The sequence below is a fragment of the Dermochelys coriacea genome, chromosome 5, assembly GCF_009764565.3.
Source record: "Dermochelys coriacea isolate rDerCor1 chromosome 5, rDerCor1.pri.v4, whole genome shotgun sequence".
Taxonomy (NCBI): domain Eukaryota; kingdom Metazoa; phylum Chordata; order Testudines; family Dermochelyidae; genus Dermochelys; species Dermochelys coriacea.
The window spans coordinates 37,993,875-38,021,739 of record NC_050072.1 but is presented as its reverse complement, the minus strand read 5'-3'; the positions used below and the strand labels follow the sequence as shown (position 1 = coordinate 38,021,739).

Below are 27,865 nucleotides of genomic sequence, written 5' to 3'. Positions count from 1 at the left end.
AACTACAGCCCACGCTGCCCCTAGAGGCATTACAGCATGTATCATGCTGGAGAATGGCAGCAAGCCCTGTTTGGCAGCAATGCTTGGGACTCTGCACAGAAGTTACAGGGGACCTGGCTCACTGCAGTGGGAGGCATGCTCCCCTAGAGCACTGTACAAAGCAAAACACATGGAAGTTAGTTAACAGCATTAAAGATATAACATGATCCAAGGGCTGGAAGTTGAAGCTAGACAAATTCAAACTGGAAATAAGGCAGACACTTTTAACAGTGAGCATAATTAAGTACCGGAACATTTTACCAAGGGTTGTGGTGGATTCTCCATCAGTGACAGTTTCTAAATCCAAGTTCGGATGTTTTTTCTAACAGCTATGCTCTAGGGATTATTTTGGGGAAGTTCTATGGCCTGCATTATAGAGAAGGTCAGACTAAATGATCACAGTGGTTCTGTCTGGCTTTGGACTCTATGCATTAATTTTTTGCTCTACAGCTTCTATTTTCTACACTTCTACCAGGTCATCATCATCAAACATGCATAGTCTACTGAGGACCATGGTGCTAGCCAGAGTGACCACTGCTGATGGCATCGCATCAGGCATTACATAGTGAAGTTCCCAGGGCTGATTCAGTTGAGAGGACTGGTTGAAAATTTTCCCTCAAGACTGCTTTTCGTAAAAAATTAAAAAAAAAGGGGGGGGGGGAAGAGGTGGTGGTGGTTCAATAACACCAACATTTTCTGGGAAAGCATCTGCTTTCCTTAAAATGTTTTAAATTTTTTTGTTAATTGGAAAACCAATACAAATCTTTGGCCAAATACTTCTGTCCTCAGAGTACCTTGGAGTGCATAGCCACAGCTGGAGGAGTACAACTATCAAGCTGGGGGCCTAGAAATGGGAGGGAGGGCCAGGAAGAGTAGTGACTGGCATGCCATGTGGATGCCAAGAGCCAGGCAAATTGGCTCTGCTCGATTACACTTTCTCTTCCCCTTCCTACTAATCCGCCCACAACAGGAATAAATGTAGGGCAGTGAATAGCCATCATTTCCCTTTCCTCAGGTTTTTCCATGGAGCCAAATGACATGGCTCATTTTTCACTAAGAAAAACAGTGTAGGTGCTAGCTAAGAGTGTTAACTGATATGTGTAAGTTCCTAGTGTAGTCAAGCCAATTTATAGTTTTAACACAAGTTTACCCTTGGGTTTACCTCAACCAACTAATGTGTTAATCTTGCCTGAATTAGGATTTTAACATACAATAGTTACAGTGTCTTAACTACACCTTTTTTCCTAATGTAGGCATGGCCTTAGTGTGTTTGATTAAATTATATAAATTACCTTACAAAAAAGGCAATGTGTTGCATAGGTATTGCCTTACAGTCAGGTATGGCATTAGCAGCTGCTCTAACTCATTTTCCAGTTTTTCTTCCCTTTTTTCTGTTATGTCTAACTTGAGAAATGTCATCCTGGTACTAAAGCTGATCTAATAAGAACAATAAAAAGTTAATGTTGCCTCAATGATGTTATTAATTGAGGAATATCACTGTGACCCAGATAAGGCAACAGTGCAAAGTGCTACCAATTAGTAGAGCGAGAGCTTATTAACATGGTGAAAAATGACTATTTTTAAAATTGCTTTAAAAAAAACCCTGCAGACATTCTGTTATCTTCACAGCCTTTCGTGGATTTTCTACGTGATTGACACAGTCTAGTGGAAAGAAAAGGAGTACTTGTGGCACCTTAGAGACTAATAAATTTGTTAGTCTCTAAGGTGCCACAAGTACTCCTTTTCTTTTTGCGAATACAGACTAACACGGCTGCTAGTCTAGTGGAAGAACTCATTGGAGAACTTTTTATTTCTTTGTGAATTTTCCAAAAATGTTGCCAATTTCTGACTGTCACAAGAAAACCCTCAGCAAGATATATCCAGATCAAACTATTTTTCATACTGAACGGATCCATTTCTGTCCTCACAAACAAGTTCTGCTGACTTCAATAGGAGTGACACTTCTGAAGAGAGAAATGGGCCTTTGCAATCAATACAGAGGAGATTCTCTCAGACTATAAAATTAATATATAGACACCATCTTCAAGAATGAAACATAAAATTCCTAAGGGCCAAAATAATGCAACCTCCAGAACAATATGAGTAGGTTATTTCTGGTTATGAATAAATGTACATAACAGATTTGGCTCTGCTGGGGTAATATCAAGAACTGTAGCATATTCATTATCTAAAGCTGGTAACTTAAAGAAGAATGGCATTTCACAATTCTCTTCTATATCAGTATTGTAGTGAATTGGCTCGTGGATGGAAATGGAACACAGCCAGCCCCTATCCTGCCAGCAGCTAACAGAATTTCTCCTTATATCGAGGGGTAGGAGCCTGTGTTTTGGATTAGGCGGCTGCTGTCCCTCTGAATTTTGAAGTGGCCATGTTGTGTGGGGTAGAGGTAACTGAATTTTGGTGATGGACATGGATTTGCCAGAGCATTACCTTCAGGGAAGTGTGCCTCAGACAAATTATCTGGATAAAACAGGGAATAGACAGTATATTCAGATAATATTTTAAAATAGATTTTTCAGTCAACGAAAATTTAAATGACATCAGAAAGCTTATTCCTAAATACCATGATCATTACACCAAGGAGTAAATGGTATAATTTGAAACTGATTAAGTTAAAGTCAGTTGTAGACAACCTGTGTTCTGAGGTCACAGAACCAGCTGAAGCAAGTGTAATGTACGTAGGATAAAAAGAAAAGACAGACAATTAGCCACATGCAAAGACCAGATGCTTAGAAATGGGCAGTCCTTACAAATTGTTTGTACACATTGTACCAGCCATTGACATAAAATAAACACATTGTCCCCAAATAAATTAAAAAGACACTATAAATAAAGGCTTATAGACCATCTGTAAATACTCTGTTGGCAATAGAACACACTGGAGCTGCCTCTGTTGATAACTGTATTAACAGCCGCAGTTGGGTTGCTGTGGAGGAGGGGTGTCCTTTAGTCTTGTGTTCTGTTTTCCAGCAGCGATGGCAGGATCCGTCTCCAGACTTTCTGACATTTTGTCGCAGATGATATCTACAAGCCGTTCAAATGTCTGCTTGACATTTACGTTGTCCTTGGCACTTGTTTCAAAAAATTCAAAACCTGGTAAAATAAAGAAAACACACGTTGGTCATTACACATTCTTAGATCCTTCGGTAACTATTAACTCCTCCTGAGGAAGGGAAAAAGGAGAGAGAAAGGTGGGCAGGACACAAGAAAGAGAGACAGCATGTGCAAAATAATGATATTATCAAGAGTATGAGCTAAATTTTGACCACTGTTGCACGGGTGTCAATCCAGAGTAACTATACAAAAGTAATTTGATTTACACCGAAGTAGTTGAAATAATCATTTGACCCAATCTGATCTCTTCCATAAATCATATTCAAAGATGATTTAATCATAGTTGATTTTGTGCTATGCTAAAATTGAGAGCAGAATCATTTTAATAATGCCGCATATCATAGGACTACATCTGGTTCTTGTGAGGGGAATAACTCAGTTACTCTGTTGGTCTTTTTCCAGCTCTAATTAAGTGAGCTGTAGCTCACGAAAGCTTATGCTCAAATAAATTTGTTAGTTTCTAAGGTGCCACAAGTACTCCTTTTCTTTTTATGTTCCCATAAACATTGCTCCACTGGTTATGGGCATTGCAGTTGGGCCGCTACTGCTGATGCCAGAAGAGGTGACTGAAATTGGAAGGAGCCAAGAAGAAAGAAAACAAATCAAGAAAGGCTTTTTCCAATTTGTTATGTAATCTGGGGATTGAAAACAAGTTTTGATGCAAAAATATTTCTAAATGTAAGTTGTTTTCCTTCAAAACTTGTGGGTGGATACTGTAACCCTCTCATCCCATTGTGCAACCACTAAAGTAGCACTATGATCCATGAGGCAGAGTGCTTACACTAAAAGAAAAGGAGTACTTGTGGCACCTTAGAGACTAACAAATTTATCAGAGCATAAGCTTTCGTGAGCTACAGCTCACTTCATCGGATGCATTTGGTGGAAAAAACAGAGGAGAGATTTATATACACACACACAGAGAACATGAAACAATGAGTTTATCATACACACTGTAAGGAGAGTGATCACTTAAGATAAGCCATCACCAACAGCAGGGGGGGGAAGGAGGAAAACCTTTCATGGTGACAAGCAGGTAGGCTAATTCCAGCAGTTAACAAGAATATCAGAGGAACAGTGGGGGGTGGGGTGGGAGGGAGAAATACCATGGGGAAATAGTTTTACTTTGTGTAATGACTCATCCATTCCCAGTCTCTATTCAAGCCTAAGTTAATTGTATCCAGTTTGCAAATTAATTCCAATTCAGCAGTCTCTCGTTGGAGTCTGTTTTTGAAGCTTTTTTGTTGAAGTATAGCCACTCTTAGGTCTGTGATCGAGTGACCAGAGAGATTGAAGTGTTCTCCAACTGGTTTTTGAATGTTATAATTCTTGACGTCTGATTTGTGTCCATTCATTCTTTTACGTAGAGACTGTCCAGTTTGGCCAATGTACATGGCATAGGGGCATTGCTGGCACATGATGGCATATATCACATTGGTAGATGCGCAGGTGAACGAGCCTCTGATAGTGTGGCTGATGTGATTAGGCCCTATGACGGTATCCCCTGAATAGATATGTGGACAGAGTTGGCAACGGGCTTTGTTGCAAGGATAGGTTCCTGGGTTAGTGGTTCTGTTGTGTGGTGTGTGGTTGCCTGTGAGTATTTGCTTCAGATTGGGGGGCTGTCTGTAAGCAAGGACTGGTCTGTCTCCCAAGATCTGAGAGAGCGATGGCTCGTCCTTCAGGATAGGTTGTAGATCCTTGTTGATGTGTTGGAGAGGTTTTAGTTGGGGGCTGAAGGTGATGGCTAGTGGCGTTCTGTTGTTTTCTTTGTTGGGCCTGTCCTGTAGTAGGTGACTTCTGGGTACTCTTCTGGCTCTGTCAATCTGTTTCTTCACTTCAGCAGGTGGGTATTGTAGTTGTAGGAATGCAGGATAGAGATCTTGTAGGTGTTTGTCTCTGTCTGAGGGGTTGGAGCAAATGCGGTTATATCGTAGCGCTTGCCTGTAGACAATGGATTGAGTGGTATGATCTGGATGAAAGCTAGAGGCATGTAGGTAGGAATAGCGGTCAGTAGGTTTCCGATATAGGGTGGTGTTTATGTGACCATCGCTTATTAGCACCGTAGTGTCCAGGAAGTGGATCTCTTGTGTGGACCTGGGGTATTCTATCTGCTACCCAAGATCCATAAACCTGGAAATCCTGGACGCCCCATCATCTCAGGCATTGGCACCCTGACAGCAGGATTGTCTGGCTATGTAGACTCCCTCCTCAGGCCCTTCGTTACCAGCACTCCCAGCTATCTTCGAGACACCACCGATTTCCTGAGGAAACTACAGTCCATTGGTGATCTTCCTAAAAACACCATCCTAGCCACTATGGATGTAGAAGCCCTCTACACCAACATTCCAACCAAAGATGGACTACAAGCCGTCAGGAACAGTATCCCCGATACTGTCACGGCTAACCTGGTGGCAGAACTTTGTGACTTTGTCCTGACCCATAACTATTTCACATTTGGTGACAATGTATACCTTCAAATCAGCGGCACTGCGATGGGTACCCGCATGGCCCCACAGTATGCCAACATTTTTATGGCTGACTTAGAACAACGCTTCCTCAGCTCTCGTCCCCTAATGCCCCTACTCTACTTGCGCTACATTGATGACATCTTCATCATCTGGACCCATGGAAAAGAAGCTCTTGAGGAATTCCACCATGATTTCAACAATTTCCATCCCACCATCAACCTCAGCCTGGATCAGTCCACACAAGAGATCCACTTCCTGGACACTACGGTGCTAATAAGCGATGGTCACATAAACACCACCCTATATCGGAAACCTACTGACCGCTATTCCTACCTACATGCCTCTAGCTTTCATCCAGATCATACCACTCGATCCATTGTCTACAGCCAGCGCTACGATATAACCGCATTTGCTCCAACCCCTCAGACAGAGACAAACACCTACAAGATCTCTATCCTGCATTCCTACAACTACAGTACCCACCTGCTGAAGTGAAGAAACAGATTGACAGAGCCAGAAGAGTACCCAGCAGTCACCTACTACAGGACAGGCCCAACAAAGAAAACAACAGAACGCCACTAGCCATCACCTTCAGCCCCCAACTAAAACCTCTCCAACACATCATCAAGGATCTACAACCTATCCTGAAGGACGAGCCATCGCTCTCTCAGATCTTGGGAGACAGACCAGTCCTTGCTTACAGACAGCCCCCCAATCTGAAGCAAATACTCACCAGCAACCACACACCACACAACAGAACCACTAACCCAGGAACCTATCCTTGCAACAAAGCCCGTTGCCAACTCTGTCCACATATCTATTCAGGGGATACCGTCATAGGGCCTAATCACATCAGCCACACTATCAGAGGCTCGTTCACCTGCGCATCTACCAATGTGATATATGCCATCATGTGCCAGCAATGCCCCTCTGCCATGTACATTGGCCAAACTGGACAGTCTCTACGTAAAAGAATGAATGGACACAAATCAGACGTCAAGAATTATAACATTCAAAAACCAGTTGGAGAACACTTCAATCTCTCTGGTCACTCGATCACAGACCTAAGAGTGGCTATACTTCAACAAAAAAGCTTCAAAAACAGACTCCAACGAGAGACTGCTGAATTGGAATTAATTTGCAAACTGGATACAATTAACTTAGGCTTGAATAGAGACTGGGAATGGATGAGTCATTACACAAAGTAAAACTATTTCCCCATGGTATTTCTCCCTCCACACCCCACCCCCCACTGTTCCTCTGATATTCTTGTTAACTGCTGGAATTAGCCTACCTGCTTGTCACCATGAAAGGTTTTCCTCCTTCCCCCCCCTGCTGTTGGTGATGGCTTATCTTAAGTGATCACTCTCCTTACAGTGTGTATGATAAACCCATTGTTTCATGTTCTCTGTGTGTGTGTATATAAATCTCTCCTCTGTTTTTTCCACCAAATGCATCCGATGAAGTGAGCTGTAGCTCACGAAAGCTTATGCTCTAATAAATTTGTTAGTCTCTAAGGTGCCACAAGTACTCCTTTTCTTTTTGCGAATACAGACTAACACGGCTGCTACTCTGAAACCAGTGCTTACACTGAAATTCTTTAATATAGCCAGCTCTCATGAGCACGTTCCTCTTGGTTATCTTTACCTCCAAGGCCCTCTCCAGCTGGCTGGTTCCCAGCATAGCTGGAAGTAACCTGCTGGTCAGCCTGACAACTCACTGGGTTCACACCATCTGCTGGATTGTCCCATTCTCTCACCTGCCTGACCTCTCTCCTCCCTTCCCACTTTTCCCCTCTGCTCCAGCTTCCCCCCACAGCTACGACACTAGTCATCTGACTGCCCTTCATCAATTCACCAGCCTTTCTTTCACTGATTTCTCCCTTTCCAATTCGTGAACTGGAATGAAGTGGTTCACAAAACAACTAAATTCACTGGTAATATTATAAAAGTTAATTGGCATTCACAAAGCATTCTTCGTTTTTTTTATTCACTTTGGTTAATGACATATACCTATCTCTGTGTTTTGCTGTTAGGAACCCAATAACAAAATGTCTGTCATTTTACTCTTAACTAGTATCAAGGTTAACAGCTACCAAAGGGAAAGTATTTGGAGTTCTGGAAGAAAATTTAAAACAACATTCATCTTTATGTTTTGAAATATTTATGTTCATGTTCTTGCCCTTACACTGCTCTAGGGCAGCGTAAGTAGACAGATTTGTTTCATATAGTGTATTTTCTAATCAGGGAGTTAGTCTTTTTTTTATATAAAAGATTACATTTAAAGCAGCAATAACTTATTGCTTATAACTCTTATAACTTGTTGAATACACCAACTAAACAGGATACTATGCACATTCAGGCCATTAGTAATTTAGAGCTTACCTGTTCTTCTTTTTATAGGGCTAAGTGCCAGTGCAGACTTGCTGTGGACAGTCATCTTTAGCCTGGAGTGATGTCCCAGCATACGCTGGGCGAGCAATGTCACTGCTACTTATTGTACAACAATGGAGGATCCAGGCTGTCTATAAGGGTAAGATGAGTCTATATTTTTCACTGACTGATTGTACATTTGGTCTGGAATTGCTGGGACAAATTCTTCCCTCCTGTACAGTAGTGTAAATCTAGAGTAATTCTACTGCCTTCACTGAACTTACTCCAGTTTTATATCGGTGCAAATAAAATCAGAAATTTGCCCAGGACTGGATTTTGTCCCAAGCGCTTTGGGACAAGGACGGCTATTTCATCTGTTTACAGTGCGTAGCACAATGGGGTCCTGACCTAGTTGAGGCTTCTAAACATTACCATAATACACAACAATTAATTCACATAAAACACTTATGATTATTCTAGTTGAACATTTGTATCATCTGCTTTGTTAGACTATAAGATTGTCAGTGGAGAGACCAGGTTTTATATGACACTAAATACAATGTCAGTGCTCAGCAAATCATTCTTACTAATCATGTCAATGGCCAATGTATTATTTTCAGTGCTTAGACTTGTGAACCATTTCTCCCCTCCGCCTCCCCTCAACTATGTCAAAGACAGAGGTGATGCTGCTGTAAGAATCTAAAGGGGCTGGTATCTGCATCTTCCTTAAAGAAGTTCATAATTTAGGGTTGCTTTTGAATTCCCAGTTGAAACTTTGATTTTCAGGTTTCCTCAGTAGACAAAAGTCCCTTTTTCCCACCATCTGGGTCTGGTAAGATGATGGTGACCATTTCTTCTTTGCAGACACAGCTACCGTTCTCCATGTTTTTGGTAGTTCCAGCCTGGATTATGCAAGGTGCTCTATGTGGGGCTAGCTTTGAAGGTCAGTTGGTTGTTATGTGAGCCACAGAAAACATATTCATTTGCTTTGGGATGCAATTATGGTATTTGTCTTTGTACAACAAGCAATCTGGTTTGGATTCTGGCTACTGGAGAATCTGCCCCTCTCCATGGACTACCACACAGCTAAGATCAAACTGCCCATGTTTATAGATGGTCCCTAGATTTGAGTACCTGAGGCTGGAGTTAGGATGTTTCCTGTGGTTGACCTTGGCTTTGTAGTTCACTTCGCCTGCTGGATTATCAGATCCTAAGCCTGATGTTAACCTCTGGGTCACAAAGGGTGTCTACACTGCAGTTAGACACCCAGAGCTGCCCTGTGCCAGCTGACTTGGGCTTACAGGGCTCAGGCTAAAGGGCTGTTTAACTGTGGTGTAGATGTTCAGGCTCAGGCTGGAGCCTGGGCTCTAGGACCCTGTGAGGTGTGATGGTCCCAGAGCTCAAGCTACAGCCCAAGACCATCTCTTTACTTAGGCTTTTGCCTGAGGCAAAAGGGAGTTAAAGGTGATAAATAGTTTAAAGGAGGATGAGAATCTTAAAATACTGACATTGTACAACAAGTTGTTCCATGCCCTGAGACTGCCTTTATAGTCAGTTAAAAAAATAATAAATAGGAATAGGCAGATTTCATACAGATATTATTCTTGGTTTTTCTTTTTATAAAAGCACTTTGCCACCATCAGTGTTTTCCTCCCATTCATGGTGAACAGCTTCTTCATTTCCTGGATCTATATACAAATATGGTCACCTCAACTTCGGCTTTCCTGCTCCTTTTACCTATCTTGAGTGTTTTGATATTTACTCTGTCTTCCAAACTCAGTGCTATTCATTTTAGCCCCTTGTCTGCATGTTTGCCTGCTTTCCAGGTTGCAGAATCTGCTGTTTTATTTCCTCTGGCTAGCAGATCCCTTTACAAGGCAATGCAAGCAGTTTGGGGGAGGTCTGTGTGCATCTGAAATTCTGTTTCACAGATATCCACTTACTGCCAGGCTGATTACTACAACAGAATTAGGAAACCTTAATGGAACTGGGATTTTGTTAGCAACTAACAGGCATGGCTGAGCTCAGGGTTCACAGCACAATTTTTCAAATATTTAACGTAAGTAAGAAACTTTCAACATAGACTTTTCCATTTATACAAGCAACCAGCACAGGGCCTTATCTGACAGAAAATAAACATCTGCTGTCTCTTATGCTCTATTGACCACAAAAAGTAGCTGCAACCAGGGCGGGCTCCAGGCACCAGAGAAGGAAGCAGGTGCCTGGGGCGACCAATAGAAAGGGGTGGCACTCTGTCCGCGTCTTTGGCGGCAATTCGGCAATGGATCCTTCACTCCCTCTCTCCCTCTTCAGCAGCAATTCGGCAGCAGGTCCTGCTTTTTTTTTTCTTTGCCGCTTGGGGCGGCAAAAAAGCTGGAGCCGGCCCTGGTTGCAATTGTATATTTTAGGATACTGAGCACAGCTGAAGATGTTGTGATAATTGGAAAGAAAGCTTGTTTGCAAAATCAGCATTGGAAGCTGAGGGTTATGTTCAAGGAAGTAAAGGGTTTGTAGCAAGTTACTTAGCATCAGCACTACGACTGCATTAGTGCTCTGGCTCATTGATCTAAGACAGGTTTCAGAGTAGCAGCCGTGTTAGTCTGTATTCGCAAAAAAGAAAAGGAGTATTTGTGGCACCTTAGAGACTAACACATTTATTTGAGCATAAGCTTTCGTGAGCTACAGCTCACTTCATCGGATGCAAGATGAAGCAGACCACTGGTAATCTGCAGACTATATCTAAGGGTTCTGCAAAAGGTGACTATGAAAATAAAAGTTTCAAATCCCAGAAAAAGCATTGTTTTTCTGATCAATCAAAAGTATGCAAATACCTCCACCTACAGGTCAAAACCTGGATGTACTTTTATTACCATAGAAGACCCTTTCTCATGCTGCATCAAATGCCGTGCTGAGCACATGCAACATTTATAGGTGAATTCTGTTCAGTCAGTTTTCAGTCTAAGACTTCTATGGTAGGGGGTCTGTGGACCACAGGTTGAATTTCCAAAGGGGTCTGCACCTCTGTTTGAAATTTTTTAGGGGTCCGCAAATGAAAAAAGGTTGAAAACCACTGATCTAAGACAGCTGACTCCCAGCAAGTCTATTAAACCAAGACAACTTTAAGACAGTAAAAGAGAGAAAATAAGCAAGGAAAAGATTTTAATTAAATAACACTGTAGTGAAACAGCATTTCCTTCAACCTGTCTTTCAAGACTTAACCATGGCAACCATGGTTGTTGATTCAGCTAATGCATTACATTAGGAAGTTTACAATGTCTTCAATACATTCTACTCTCCGCTACACTGGCTACATCTATTGGAACTAGAATTTAACCAGGACTAGCTGACATAATGCTGGACACAATATGTCCTTGTCTACAGACTGCAAAGTCATGGTCTGTATCACATTTAGTTAACAGTACTACTCACACTTGGGTTCTAACACAAGAACATTTTGTAGTGACAAAAGGCCTCCATTTAATACTCATGCCGTTGCAATCCGTTCTAACATATTTATGAATGGCACTGTGCTCTGCAGGAGTTAGAGCATGTTATAATTAGTCTTGTCTGAAGGTGTCAAAGGCATTGTGTGAAGAACTGGATCAGGGTCTATTATCAAAAGAAAATGTCATGCTCTTCTAGCCAAATGCAGATAAAAAAAGCCTGTTTGAATACTACTGTCACCTGGGCATCCAGAAATAGACTATGTACTAACATGATACAATTCTGTAGTGGAGACAAAGCCTATCTGTGGTACTGCCACTATTGAGATCAGCAGAGCTGTTTGGGCTGACACTTCCTTGGTTAGATGAAAGGGAACTGATTGCAGGCTGTCCACTGTGAAGACCCTTTGACTTTAGAATTCACTCTATCCCCGGTCTGCTTGGCCCGGATTGGTTAACTTTTGGGTACACTGCCAAGCCCAAGATTGTCCCCAGCCATATGGAAAGGCGATGGGTGGATATGCTGAAATATATTGGGACATAATGTATTAAGGATTACTTGGTAGGTGTATGATATTTTAATGGCAGTTCAATAATTACTGTAAGAACGATCTATGATGAATATTCTTAATATTTTAAATTTATATAAGGTGCCTAGTACTGTGAGAGATGTCACTAAAGCCTAAATTATTTAAATCTCTAGGAGTGAGGTTAGATATGTGACCCAGTCTTATGTTTGTTAATAGCATAGGTTATGTAAATTGAGGGGTACAGTGTAGTGCACTGGAATTTAGCCATACAACTTCCATAATATCAACGAGAGATGTGTGGCTAAACCTTCATGTATAGATTTAAATATTTTCCCTTCTTTCTTGAAAGCATCAAGACCATAATAAAAGGCACTGTATAAATAAATCATGCCTTAGGAGTTTATTTAATTTCTGATCTCCAAACGATTACTTAGCTTATAGGTGCCAACTTCCCCTCTGCCTGGTGGGTGCTCGACCCCTCTCTGTCCCGGCCCTGCCCCTGACCTGCCTCTTCCCACCCCTGCACAGCCCTCGCCCCGCCCCCATTCCACCCCTTCCCCACTCCTGGGCCCAGGTCAGACCCACCTCTGGGAACCTCCCCCGGTTGCAGGAAGTTCTGTGGCTGCTGTCTGGAACCCAGCTCTAAAGGCAGCATCGCCACCAGCCACACTGTAGAAATGAGGGTAGCATGGTATGGTATTGCCACCTTACTTCTGCACTGCTGGTGGTGGCGGCAGTGCCTTCAGAGCTGGACGCCCGGCAAGCAGTTGCCCTCCGGCTGCCCAGCTTTGAAGGCAGCAGCAGAGAAGGGTGGCAATACCGCAACCCTCACAATAGCCTTGCAAACCTCCCCCACGATCCCATTTTAATTCGAGACACCCCCCCTCCAGTTACAACACTGTGAAATTTCAGATTTAAATATCTGAAACCATGAAATTTAAGATTGTTAAAATCCTATTACTGTGAAACTTTACCAAAATGGACTGTGAATTTGGTAAGGCCCTAGATATCTCTTTTGATTAAATCTATTTGTTGTACTTTGTATCTGAACCAACCCAGTGCACTGATTCAAGGGAAGGATGCATGAACCCAGATAACAGGCTGCACTGTATTGACTCTTCAAAAGCAACACCTTTAATAAACTCTGTAAATGTTCCAGGAGAGGGTTGAACACTCCAGGGCAAATGGTTTGGGAAGAATTCAGGACTGGGAGGGTGTCAGAGTCACCCTATGAAGAGTAACTGGGCAGTGGAAGCCAGGATGTGACCTACATATCTGTAGGCTGGCTGTTGGTGTCAGGGCTGTGAGCCACCACAACAGAGTACTGAAGGCCTCAGAGTTGCAGGGCAGATGGTGACCCCTTACTGGTCTGAGCTGAACCACAAACATCACAAGTTTCAGAGTAGCAGCCGTGTTAGTCTGTATTTGCAAAAAGAAAAGGAGTACTTGTGGCACCTTAGAGACTAACAAATTTATTAGAGCATAAGCTTTCGTGAGCTACAGCTTACTTCATCGGATGCAGCCGATTACATTCGGAAATTGGCCCATTTTTGCTAGAAAAGTGTGTGGGGAGGTACCTTAACAAAAAGTTTCAAGAAGTGCAAACTCCTCAGTCCTGTTTGTTTTTCATTTCACTATGAATATTTTGCAGACATCTGTGCCACAGTCCTCTCCTCCCCTACTGATTCCTGCTTGAAATATTTCATTAGGTGGGCCCAGAGACACTGCACTTCTGATCTATCTGCTTTGATCCCTTGTTCCGTGTCTTTCCATTGCTGCTTGTTAACACAGAGAAAAGATTTTTCTGTGTGAGCAGGTGTCTGAGGTGAGGCAGCTTCCTTGTAATTATAAAGACAGCAGAAATCTTTTTGCGAATACTAACACGGCTGCTACTCTGAAAGACAGCAGAGGCTCACAGAACACCCTGTTCCCACCACCTGTGATGTCCTGTGCAGCAGAAGTGGAGGACACAATGCAGAGTAGAGCACGACATGACAAAACAGGAGAGCAAGCAGGGTGCATGAAGTGGAATGGAACAGAAGCTGAAGGAACTGAGGAAACCTGTAATGTCAAAAGTGCTACCTGGGTGAGAATGTTGTGTTTGGATGATGTATCAGGATGTTCTCTCTCTTTCTGTCCCCCTCCTTCATTTCTCTCCGTCTCTTTTCCCTTTGCTGACCCTCTTACACCTCTTGGTGACTCTCCCTCTTCCCCTTCAAGGCGGCCAAACATGTAGCTACCACAAGGTGCGACACCCATGTCAACCCCATCAAGTGGGCATGCTAGTGTGATGTTTGTTACTCAGGCTCCAGGGCAGTGCGCTGTGTAATACGAGCTGCTTTGTACTGACAGAGCTCTGGCATGATAACTACAAGATGTGCTAGCAGAACTGAGCTCTCTTCCCATTTTATTATTCCCTGGCTAGGGCAAGCTTCAGGTTCTCCCCTCTTCCTCTTTAAGAGGAAACCTCCATGCACTCTTTCCTTACTGCTCTCCAAAAATGCATCAACCCGCTCTGGACACAAATGCTATGGGAGAAGGGTGGGAAAAGGAAATAACTTCCCACCTCACAGCTGATATGACACAGCACTTTTGGAGGTCAGAAGGATAAGTTACACACTGGACCTCAGACCTTGCAGTCTTGGGGACCCAAAGTCCAGATGTACTGGCCCTTTTACCCTTCACCTTCCCTGTCACTTTCAGAGGGTGAAGAGCTGGTGAGTCTCTCTCTGCCCTGCTGGTTCCAATCAGCAACATGTTTATTGTTTCACTACGTTTAAAACTAGGCATGAACAGCTGGAACCCTCATGCAAAAGCCTGGGACTCAGGATCTGTGAGTACATGGTGTGAGTCCCGGCAAACATAGATCTACCACGATTGTAAAGCCGAGCAAATGCTGGCCCAAAACACCTAAACCACCTGAGCTGCAGCCTTCTTCCCCTCCTGCCTTTACTGGTTTTGCAGAGATTCGTTCGGATGCTCATTAATTTGTTTACCTGTGCTTTCCAAAGAATAAAAAGAAGGGAGGAGGAGGAGTGGGTAGGAAATGGCAAGCAAAGAGTTTATAGAAAGGGGCAGAACAGTCTCTAGGGGTTTGTCTTTGAGAGAAAATAAGTAGAGCCCTGTACAGATACAAAATTTGTATCTGCATCCGATCAGCGATCTGCAAACATGATCCGGGCATCTAAAACAGATTTGCAGGGCTCTAACAATAAGATTGGGTTAGAACATGAGCTTAAGGAGTCATGCTAAGTATCATGATGTTGAACACAACTCTGCAGTCAGTGTAGATGGGAGCAAGTGGTATTTAACACATCAGCTCATCAGGAGCAACTCTATGGTTTCAGTAGTGTTTACCCACAACCAGCTGATGTGATGTTAACACAGCTCATCCCTGTCTACGCTGGCTGTGATGTGGCGTTTTCTTAAAATGATTTCTCAAGGTTGTGTTCTATTCCAACCTAGCGTTCTAGTGAAGACAAGCCAGTGATCTATCACAGCTCTTTGTTAGAGACCCACAAAATAACATTTTGAGGAGTAGCGGGGGATTGGAGAGGTGGGTCTTGCTCTCTCATGAAGCAGTGCACAACAGACAAAGCTTTACGTCCAGTGGGACAGAATCATTTAAAATGGTGGAGTGATTATCACCCCCCTTCAAAGGGTCATCTACCCTGCAACTGGATCAGGGAGCCGATTACAACATACTTCTGTTTTGTAGTGTACATAGGGCCTATACTAGCTGAACCATGCTAAAGACTGGGACAGGTCCAAGGGTTTAGATAAATTTAGGGACAAAGAGTTAAAATACCATTCAATCTTATACATTAGACTGCACTGACATTGAGTCAGGGAACAGTTATGCAGTAAGCAGCATCCTTCACATGGCAGCCATTGTAATGCAGGTTAATGCTAATCCCTCCCTTATGGTGGCCAATTTAAAAAAAATAAAAAAATAAAAATAAAAGGGGACCTCTTGGTTATACCAGCATGCACAGGTTTGGGGTGCAGCTATCTAGCGAACCCCTCCTTCTCTACCCTCTCAGTACAGATACCTTCCATAGAAATTCTGGTTTCACTGATTTTGGTTGTGGCTTTGGGCTCTCTTTGGAAAGTTTAAATACATTTAAAGAACACCTCACGACAGGGCCTGAACAAAAGTGTCCTCTGCTTATCAGAGACATTCAGCAAACAAAGTCCCAGGTTCTGCTTGTCATCAGATGACTTTCATATAAAACAGGTCTCCGAGTCCATAAAAGTAATGACAGTCTGGCAAGTCTTTCTCCTCCCAGAAAAGCATCATGTAGACAGGTGCTTTGGAGCTTTTTAATTATGTTGGCAATGCCCAATGTGTGTTGTGACTAAACGGTGTGACTAAAAAGAGTATGGGAGCACTCTCCAGTACTGGCAATTTGACTCCTTGCACAGGCATGATATTAACACTTAAAAATCATTAGAAGAGGCAGAGTTCTTGCGCAACCCAATTAATTCCTGTGACACTGTATACCTTGGGGAAGTGTCCTGTAACCCCCATATTCCTCATTTATACATAATTGTGATATTGCATATAAAGCACGCCGGGTGAGGTATCGGGGAAAGGTTATGATCTATTGAAAGTCACTGTTCCACTGAAATATGTATATCCTTAATGCATATAACTTACGAGAATTGTGTTGTATGGATGTCACTAAAATATGCTGCGGGTTTGGGAAGCGCCCAGATACTAGCTCTCTGGAGACAGTGCCAAGCAAAGTAACCAACACTAGGGCGGGTGTCAGACAACCATTAACAGCCATCGTCCAGCAAGGGAGCTACAATTCAGTGACTCGCCTGCATAAGGCCACACTGGGGGAATTGCTCAATCTTGCCTGAGGACTCAGCAATGCCCACCAGACATGCCTAGACTTTTGTTCTCCAAGTACATGGGTCTGAGGGTATAAAAGTGAACACAGGGGCCCCATGCTTGGCCTTTATTCTTCCCCCACCTACACTGCAAGCAACAAAGACACTCAAGACCAAAGACCCCAACAGAGGGGATTGGCCCAGGTTTCAAGAGTGAAACCTGCATACTATGAACTGCAATATTCAGTGGGGTGAGAAAAACTGCTTAATCTAAATGTTGCCCAGTCTAATAGGCTTGAGAGTTTAGACTGTGTGCTTATCTTTTATTTCTTTTGGTAACCAACTCTGACTTTTTGCCTATCACTTAAAAATATCTATCTATCCTTTACTGTTTATCTTTACCAGTGAGTTTGTATGAAGTGTGTGGCAAAACTGCCCAGGTTTACAAAGGCTGGTGTATATCCTCTTTCCATTGATGAAGTGGTGAAATAAATTTGCACTGCTCGCCTTGAGCAGGGCAAGACAGTCTGTTCCTGAGGTACAAGGCTGGGAGCTGAGGGGATTTGGCTGGTGCCCTTCTCTGTGTGATTCATGAGTGACTCTAGGAACATTCATGCAATCTAGCTGATTGTGGGGCTCCACATAATGTTAATGCTAATCCCTCCTTTATGGTGGCTAATTTTTCAAAAACATAAAATAAAAGGGGAACTCCTAGTTATACCAGCATGCACAGGTTTGGGGTGCAGCTATCTGAAAGTGAACCCCTCCTTCTCTTCCCTCTCAGCACAGATGCTTTCCAGTGATATTCTGGTTGTATTGACTTTGGTTGTGGCTTTGGGCTATCTTTGGAAAGTTTAAATACATTTAAAGAACATCTCACGACAGGGCCTGAACAAAAAAGTGTCCTCTGCTTATCAGAGACATTCAGCAAACAAAGTCCCAGGTTCTGCTTTTCATCAAATGACTTTCATATAAAACAGGTCTCTGAGTCCATAAAAGTAATGACAGTCTGGCAAGTCTTTCTCCCCCCCAGAAAAGCATCATGTAGACAGGTGCTTTGGAGCTTTTTAATCATGCTGTCAATGGCCTGTTGTGTGTTGTGACTAAACGGTGTGACTAAAGAGTACTGGAGCACTCTCCAGTGCTGGCAATCTGGCTTCTTGCACAGGCATGATATTAACACTTAAAAATCATTAAAAGAGGCACACAACAGAGTTCATGCGCAACCCAATTAATTTCACTTTTAAACATGAAGTTAAATGCAGCTATACATCAGCATTCTTAGAACTCACGACTAGACCAGCATCATCACTAAACCCTTCAGCCAGCTGTCGAAGCAAAATGAGTGTGCTTATTTACACACTGCAGTATCCTCTCTTTCTCCAATTAGGGAAAATGACAGTGAGGTGCTGCAGAATACATGGGACCCTGGTTACAGGGCAGTGTGCTGGACTACATACTGCATAAGCATATGGTAGTGCTTAAAACTCTGCTTCAGGACCCATTTGGATTCTAAACGAGATTTCATTTGAAGACACCTCATCATCCTTAGTGGCATTCTTGTCTTTCTCTAGCAAGATCTCAGCACTGCCATCATGCACATTTTTGAGCCAAGAACAAAATTAAAATAAAATAAGCAAGCTGTTTGATTTGGGTTGGAGGTGATAAACTCCCTTCAATTCTCACCTATGGTAAAACTGATTTCCAGAGTACACATCAGAGGTAGGGGAGAACACACACAGTGAAGGAGGGTAAAGATGGAGGCAGAAAAATCAAAATGTACAGTAGGAAAGAAAAAATAGGGCAAAGGAAGGGAGGGGGAAAGGAGGAGGAACAAAACCAAGGGAGATATAGAAAGTTATCAGAGTAGCAGCCGTGTTAGTCTGTATTCGCAAAAAGAAAAGGAGTACTTGCAACAAAGCCCGTTGCCAACTCTGTCCACATATCTATTCAGGGGATACCATCATAGGGCCTAATCACATCAGCCACACTATCAGAGGCTCGTTCACCTGCGCATCTACCAATGTGATATATGCCATCATGTGCCAGCAATGCCCCTCTGCCATGTACATTGGCCAAACTGGACAGTCTCTACGTAAAAGAATGAATGGACACAAATCAGACGTCAAGAATTATAACATTCAAAAACCAGTTGGAGAACACTTCAATCTCTCTGGTCACTCGATCACAGACCTAAGAGTGGCTATACTTCAACAAAAAAGCTTCAAAAACAGACTCCAACGAGAGACTGCTGAATTGGAATTAATTTGCAAACTGGATACAATTAACTTAGGCTTGAATAGAGACTGGGAATGGATGAGTCATTACACAAAGTAAAACTATTTCCCCATGGTATTTCTCCCTCCCACCTCACCCCCCACTGTTCCTCTGATATTCTTGTTAACTGCTGGAATTAGCCTACCTTGCTTGTCACCATGAAAGCTTTTCCTCCTTTCCCCCCCCCTGCTGCTGGTGATGGCTTATCTTAAGTGATCACTCTCCTTACAGTGTGTATGATAAACCCATTGTTTCATGTTCTCTGTGTGTGTGTATATAAATCTCTCCTCTGTTTTTTCCACCAAATGCATCCGATGAAGTGAGCTGTAGCTCACGAAAGCTTATGCTCTAATAAATTTGTTAGTCTCTAAGGTGAAAAAAAAAATAGTCTCTAAGGTGCCACAAGTACTCCTTTTCTTCATAGAAAGTTATGTATGATTTAATAAAAATTCAAGGACAAACTGCCTGGATCTGGTATAGTTGCAGAAAGGAGGTGGTGGGGAATTGCTCAAAAATACACTGAAAGGTGCCAGATCCTAGATACAGAGCTAGATCAGAGCCTCTACCCTATTTCTGCCCACCCCTCAGGAGACCAAGTTTCATAGACTTCTTTCTAGCGTGTGTGCATGTTGGGGAGGAAGGGGGAGAGAAAGAACGACACTACGGCAGAGCTGACCAGACATGTGGGGTAGGATATGTAGTGCTGTCCTAATGTGCGGTGCAGTGTGAACACTTCAATTGAGTTTGGGGCATTCTGGGGGGCATTGTGTTCCCAGAGCAACCCTGGGGGCCTAGGCCTTAGTGGCACAATCTGTCCCAGATTGCCAACACTTGTAATACATAAATAATGTATTTAATATATTTATGATACACACAGTGAACCTGAGTTTTAAAGTGACACCTGCATAATTGTCTATGCAAAAAATGCAAAAGAATGCATACAAAACTGTGTGCTTAATTTGCATATGCAGTTACCTGGATTGCGCATGCTAATTGGGTAACTGTGCTTGTAACGGCTATAAGTGTGTTTAATTGGCCATTTGCATGTGCAATTACTTAGTTTATGTGCATAGTAATGGTCACAACTCTCAACCTGTTGGATACAGTATATCACAAAGACCACAAATGAGGGAAATGGCAACTAAAACAAAAATTCATGCAGGACACTTAAAATGCTGTGTGATTCTTTTGGTGTAAATAACTCTTAGCTCATGACTCTTGATTTCTGATGTAAATAATTTTAAACAGTATAAATGAAGGGACACCAATCTTGTGTAAAATGGGAGCTGTCACTTGTTATGTGTCTCTCATTTCAAGGATGGTTACAGCAACTGTGTCAGCAATTTAGGTATTTGAATATACATACGTTTTTGCATATACAATGGGGCATGTGCAATTTTCAAAAATTTCCAAAATGTTTTACATGTCCCAGAATGTTTTAAGCATGTGCAAAAGTGTTGTCAGGATTGGGGCTTAAATGAGATTTTTCATTCATCAATGATGTAGAACTTAGATTAATATGAATACGTTTTTAAAGCACTGATATTCCATACACAATACATTACATTTAACAGCTCTTTTCTGTAAATAATTTTTTTTTGTTGAAAAAAGCTGACAATAAATTGTGTGGTATTTTTCCTGTACGCAGAGTTTTACATGAACTAACTTGTCTGAATTCAATAGCTATTTTCACCACATCAATATTAACATGACATTAACTGGCTCCCTCTACTGGCCGATTTGCTACATTTATATATTTTCTTAGCCAGGTTATGTGTTCTGCAGTGAGCAAACTGTGGTTGCATACCTAATTCCTTTTCATGTCAGCACGATAAAAAAAATTAAGTTATGTTAGATTAACATGTTAAACAAGCAGCTAAATAAGAAAAAGAAGAGACTGTATAAAGAAAATGGGACATTCTAGCTCACATACATCTCTGTTGACTGTTGCCAAAGGACAGAGATAGTTGGAAAACTTCTGATGGAATCATTTTCTATTAGAAAATGCAGTTCCGTCAAAACTAAAATGCGCTGCAAAATCATTTTGATTTTGCCAACATTTTGTTTCAAAGAAATAAGGGTGGTTGTGGTGGGGGGAAAGGAGTTCCAATAATGTAAAAACCTCTTTTTCCATATTTTTGGAACAAAAATGTTTTGACTTTTCCTTTCAAAACAATTTTTCATTTTGAATTTTTTTAAATTTAAATTAAAAAAATACAATTAAAGTGAAAATAGAAATGGAAAGTTCATTTTGTTGAAAGAAAATGTTTGGGGTAGATCAAATCTAATTTTTTTCTGGAATTTTCCTTTGCAGTAATTTTGGAGTTCCATTGTGAATATTAATGGAAGCTAGAGTGCGCATAGGGGGAATAATAGGTCATGTTGATGAGGGCGTTTCTGTAAGCAAAAGTAACATGCCAAAGTAGTTGCTATGGCAACTACTTGTGTTACTGAAAACAGAGGAATAAAAAAAAATCAGTTCTAAGCACTTGGGGGCAATTGTTGGGGCATATTCTGTTCTGCCAGATGGCAACAGTTCCTTTCTGCCATCTTTTAAGGCCTGGTTTATAGTCCTCCTTTGCATGGCTGTTTTGGATATGCGTCTCTTCAGCTAGATGTGGCACAAGGAAGGTGAGTGCAATTGGATGGAATGTCTCAGCAGGGCAAACAGTATTGCAGCCAACACAATGCTTTTCAAAGGGGAAATTGGTTATGACAAGAATCTAAAATAAGGTAATATAAGCAGAAAAGTGAACAGATTCCCCATCTTGGGATTCGACCCAGACCTATGATCAAAGGTATAAAAGACTCTCTCCTCCCTCTGCTTCCCAAATAGCTGCTCTTAGTCTTTCCCCTAAGCACTTGTGCAAAGAAAGGAAGAAGGTGAGCTGAAGTTTATCATGTGTTCACCAGGAACCAAAAAGTGCCCTGCCACAGTGAGTTTTAACACATGGCAAAAAGGTGTCTCTTTATAGAAGTGACTGGTGAACCTCCAAAGGGTTAGGGGTTGGATTTTGGTAACCCCTGAACATCTAGATGCCTATCCAAAATATTGGGATCTGTGGAGTCTGATAAATTGGGTAGGAAATCTTAACAATATCAGGTTCTTGTGAGATTCTGATATTTTCTGATTCTGGCTCAGTCAAAATACAACAAAGATACTTTCATACCACAAGAAAAGCTACTTCCTCTGTTCAGCAGAACAAAGGACAGATGCTCAAAGCTTCATAATAATTATCCCTGTGGTTAAGACTACCACCTAGAAATCAGAATCTGGCTCACAGATCCTGCCTCATTTACACCAGTGTACATGTAGAGTAACTCCACTGATTTCAATGGGAGTTGAAGATCTTTCTGGATGCGACTCTCTATGTTGTAAATAATAATTCAAGCTTTCTGAATTTGCAAAAAAGTTTCAGTTCATGTTTTGGCTTAAAATGCGACTTTTTTTTAAACTGGTTAAACTATTCTCTTTTGTACATATAAGCAGTGAGTTTTTCACTTTTACTAAAGAATGTATATGGGATTTTAGGAAAATGGGGTCTTATCACTGTACGAAACAAATATTAGCAGGGCTCTAATGGGAGGGACAAGAATATTACCAACTCAGACACCATGAACCCAGAGGAATTGTTGGTAGCTGGCTTGCAAGCCCCTTATAGTGTTGTTTTGGGCAAGTATATGCAGGTGGTTGATGGAAGCACATCAGCTTCAAAGGGATACACATGTGAGTAGCATGGACTGTGGTCTCCAATTGCTGTGCTGATAATTCAGCAAGGAACTAAAGGGCAGATCTCCATCCTTACCCTAAGCCTAGAGTAGGAGCTTTAGAAGGTTAGAACTTCTCAGTTAATTCATGCTGGAGAAACTAATTTTACTGTTACTCTTAATCTGTTATTCTACTGTTACTCTTAATCGCTCACTGTTTTCTCATAACTGATTCTGCTTAGTTTTTTTATTTACTTTACTTTATTTCCTAGTTTGAGTGTGTGTGTGTAATAATCTGTTATCGTTTTCTGTATTTAGCAACCCTTACCATACTCTCAATCTAAGAGATAGAATAAAGAATTAACTATGATGCTATACCAAACAAGTCTACTCTAAACTAACTCAAGGGCTCCTTCAGGAAACTATATGGATAGCAGTGTCATATCACAGCTCTGAATAAACCCACCACAGGATGTAGCATTAACTGTGTACCCCATTCTACTGAAGTTACAGTCCTAATGATTCCAACACAAATAGCTTACATCTCAGCCAGCAAAAGCAGAAGGCAGGTGCTGCATATCACTTGCTATTGATATTCTTTATACTGGCAGGTGGATGAACTTTTCGTTAAAACTCTTGTAACAATTAGTGATTGCACTGAGTACTATGTTATAACCAATCACAAAACCTGCTTATCATTTCTCTTCTTACCAAGTTGCTCTGCTAAATGTTTGCCTCTCTCAGTGGAGATTACCCGCTCGTCCTCCATGTCACATTTATTACCGACCAAAATAACCTGGGCATTATCCCACGAGTATGTTTTGATTTGAGTTGACCTTAAAAAAAAAAAAAGAGAGAGAGAAAGAAAGAGTTAAAGCAAATAAAACTACCCCAAAAATCAAATTTAAACAGAAACCTAACAAGACAAATGAGGACAAAACTGACATCTGGACTAAAATGGTTCTATGCATAGGGTTGTATGACACAAAACATAGGAATAATATTACTATAGTCTACAATCCCCCTGGTCAGAAGACAGAATCCTTTCAGAGTTTCTTCTGCTAGCAGCCTCTCTTCCTTTATTACTGAAAAGTAGCTGCCATGCTTCCCCTCTCTTTCTCCCCAGCATAAAGAGGATGTATTTTCACATTGTAACAAAAGACCTTCCTGAGTATTTTTTACAAAAAATGAACAGTTTATTCATATATTATCTTCCACCTTTCAAAATTAAATTTAACAGCAAAACTTCAAAGGTATTCTGGTTTCCTCCTCGTATTCCTTCCCAGCATATTGTCCTGGAGCCCTTTGTGCTAACAGGGTTATGTTATCCAAAAAACCTCCCCTTTGTTTTTAGAAATGTGTGCCACCACGATATTGTCTTAGATAATTTTTCACACTATATCAAAATCTTGCTGCCTAAAGTCAGGAAGCAGCAAACCAGTCTTACCATGGTTCTGTTTCCTTTTTTAAAGATTTATTTATGATAAATCCACAGAACTAAGTAGCTGCTGCTGCAGAGTTTGGTTCCATTGTACAGAGAGGCCCGGGTTAGGCATGAGAGGATTAAATAGCATCATAATGCTGTTGCTCAGTTACTTTTGAAACTGGAAAGTTTGGTTATACACCCAGTAGTGACACTTTTCCACCACATAGCTACGCTATGCATATATTTGGAAGTCCATAGGTTTTGTGCATACCTACCATGTTATATTTTACCTGGGTACCATGGTAGAGACGATGTGGGAAATCCTCCACTCTGGTTGTACTCAGTGCAAGACCAGAGGATGGACATGTGCAAAAATGACTATACACCACCTTTGTAACCCCCTAGATCCCGTAGCCAATCTACCTACGTCCAGACACCCAGCAAAAGTTAGAGCAGCCTGCTGTAGCTTACAGTGCCAACACACAGCCCTCAAATGTTCATTCCAGTAGCTGGATATCACTGGACCATGGAGGGGCTCAGCCACTCACTGCTCTCCCAATGACATCACCTGCACTGAGGCCATACGGTGAGTTGCATAGAATTTGCTACTGCAGCTCTACACCACCTGGGGATTTGCACTGCATGGGAATTTTCAAGGGGCTGGTTAGGTTGGCTTTAGGTTGGCTTTGCTCCACCATAGTAAACAAAAGGCAGATGAAGTGGGGCTGAAGATCTAGACCTACATATTTGGCATTTAAGTATTTAATGATGATATGCGGTCTGAAGTATTTGTTTATACACTGTTCTCGTTGGTCTGCCATGCTTTTTCCTACATTAAAATGGGAATTCTACCTCACATTTTTGAAGGCAAGTTCTCAAATGGCTATTTCATGTAGTGTATCATCAGTAAGATTAAGATTTTGTCATGGATATATTTTTAATAAAAGTCATAGAGAGGTCACAAGCAATGAAGAAAAATTCATGGAAGCCCGTGACCTGTCCATGACTTTTACTAAAAATATCTGTGACAAAATGGGGAGCTGCGGGGGTCCCACACCTCCTGCGGCAGCTGGGCAGCTGTGAGGCCCTGGCTTGGAGCTTGGGGACCCCACCGCCCATGAGGCTCGGAGCTCCAGTGTCAGCTGGTGCCTGCAGCCTGGAGTTGTGGGGTTCCCCAGTGGCTTGGAGCTCTGGGAACCCCCGCTGCCCACGGCACCCTGGAGCTCTGGAGGGGCCCCGTGGTGTCTGGGAGCAGCGGGGTACCCCCACTGCCTGCAGTGGCTTGGATCTTGGGAGGGGCGGCGGGGGGGGGGTACACACCTTGCAGCTCCCAGCCACTGCAGACTGAAGTCATGGAGGTCATGGACTCCATGACTACTGTGACCTCTGTGATAAAATCATAGTCTTAATCATCAGGTACTATAACTAAAGCAGTTTATAGAGGTCAGAATTTTATTATTTATATTATACTTAAAGACACTATCACTTAGAAAATAGGACATCATCAATCAGTTTTGGCAGAAATGTATTTTTGGAACCATGCTGAGTTCTTATGGAATTTGTGGTTAATCAGAAGACGGTTAATGGTTTTTACCAGAGCTACAGCGGTCACCGTGGTAAACTTGGAGATGGTAGTAACTCAAACCTCATACACTATCAACCCATTAGTGACTCTTATTTGTGATCAGTCATGAGTTCAAGCCCATTGGCATTCTATATTTCAGTGGAAAATGGAAGATTTTTTTAAAAATAAAAATGTAGTGAGAGTAAAATAAGTAGTTCTAGTCAACGAGTAAATTAGTCATGCATTTATATGCAAGGCTGAAATCCTAAATACAAATGTTTTCACTGTATAACAGTTCATTTGGTTTACAGGTGTATGCACCACACATACTGGTTTGGGTGTCTTTGAACATAAGAATTAGAAACACCCTTTATTAAAAAGAGAGTGTTATTGTGCCTTCTAGTACTTGAGAACCTGAGCATAAAAACAGCTCTTCCTACTAAAAAAAGATTAACAGTCTGATAATCTGACTGGTCTAGATCTCATTTTGAAGTTGTAAGGATAAACTCAGCTAAAAGTTAAGAGATCTTGTCCTTAATAATGACAGAACAGATCAGAAAAAGAAAAATTTGACCCCAAGTTCTCACTAGTCTTACGTGGTCTGCTTCTGTTCAGAGATGTCTTTGCTGTGCAGAAATGCAAATGACTGTCTGTGGGAGTATTCAGTGCAAATTTTCTCCCCATCCCCTCCCCACTACACTGTCACATCAATAGGAGAATGGATTCAAAATAATTTACCTCCACCACCATTATGTTTTCCTCTGACATCATTTCAACTAATGGCTTCTATAGATTTTTCATCCACAAGTCACCACAAAAGCCAACACAAACATCTATTAAAATACAGTTTGTCCTCTTCCTTGCATATATGAGTTTTAAAATGGCAGAACCTTCTGACAGACCCAAACTATATAATTTTGTCCTTGAAAAGAACTTTAGCCTCAGGAAAACTGAAGATATGACAAGGCAAAACAGATATTTGCAGCGAGCTGAATATAGCAATTGTTGTCTAGTCTGACTGACCTACTGTATGGCAATAGTAATTTACTCTGCAAATCTTTCATATGCAATCTGTAACATGTTTTAATTTTTTTATTGTATGGGCACCACAGACACACGTTAATGCAACAGTTCAATGATCCATTCTTTCCAGTGATCAACTCAAGTCTTGCACTGCAATTCAGCCATATTGCTTGCAAGACAAGAGACTGTTGGTAAAAAGGTGAGTAAAGCAACACTGTTGTCTCACCATTCTGCAGTAGTTCCTCAAAGCACTACAATTCACACTAATGTTACTGTAGTGTTTTGGACTATTACTTTAGAACACTGTCAATACTATAGTGTTTTTTTTCCCATTCGGTTTGATGGCATTAGCCATTTGTGTGGAAGCTATTCTGTAGCAGGCAGCTGCCTCTTCAGGAAGACAGACTTTAAATTCTATTTTGTGTACAATAAAACTATAAACAATTATTTAAAAACAATAGTCCAAAAAGGCTCAGGTGCATGAATGCACACACACAGTTTTGCTCAAAGGCTCAAACCCTATCTATTTCTGCTGTAAAATAATTAAATTTAACTCTTATTACCTCTCAAAACAAGAAGGCTCTTTAGATTAATGGGGTGTGGCATGTTTTTATGTTTCCCTTACAGTACCAATAACAGAAGTAGGGAATAATATCACAGCATTGCCTAGACAGTCATTTTCTGTCACATCATCTCTCACAAACACAGCTTTCAAAGGGGGGAATTAGTGTGTCTTTTATGACTATACCATTGCAGGGATTGAGTCAGAACACCACGGGACACCAGCACTGTGCATTCTGAACTACCCCACATTTGAAACAGCTGCTAGAATGCCTGTATTTAGCACTCCCTCTGATGGGAAATTACCAGCTATGGCCCAATATCCCAAGATATTCAGGTAAAACTCTCCCTGAGGTCAATGGAAGATTTACCCGAGTAAAAATCTGGCCTTTAGAAAACAGGACCAAATTTTCAAAAGGCAGAAGACCTGGTCCGTATGCAAAAGTGAACCCCTCCACAGCTGCACATGCACTACTTCAA

General features: G+C 41.7%; 1 protein-coding gene across 3 annotated transcripts in view; it reads right to left on the bottom strand.

Annotated features, from left to right (window-relative positions):
• Nucleotides 1–2,548: 2,548 nt before the first annotated feature.
• RAB3C (RAB3C, member RAS oncogene family) overlaps nt 2,549–27,865 on the bottom strand; it is a 218,572-nt gene continuing 193,255 nt past the window's right edge. For all 3 annotated transcript variants that reach the window (XM_043514715.1, XM_038402675.2, XM_038402674.2), the window contains exons 4-5: nt 23,523–23,647; nt 2,549–3,153 (exon numbers count right to left, since the gene is read on the bottom strand). In XM_043514715.1, coding sequence (XP_043370650.1) covers nt 2,966–3,153; nt 23,523–23,647 — 313 coding nt within the window. In that variant the 3' untranslated portion in view covers nt 2,549–2,965. The remainder of the gene's footprint in view (nt 3,154–23,522; nt 23,648–27,865) is intronic.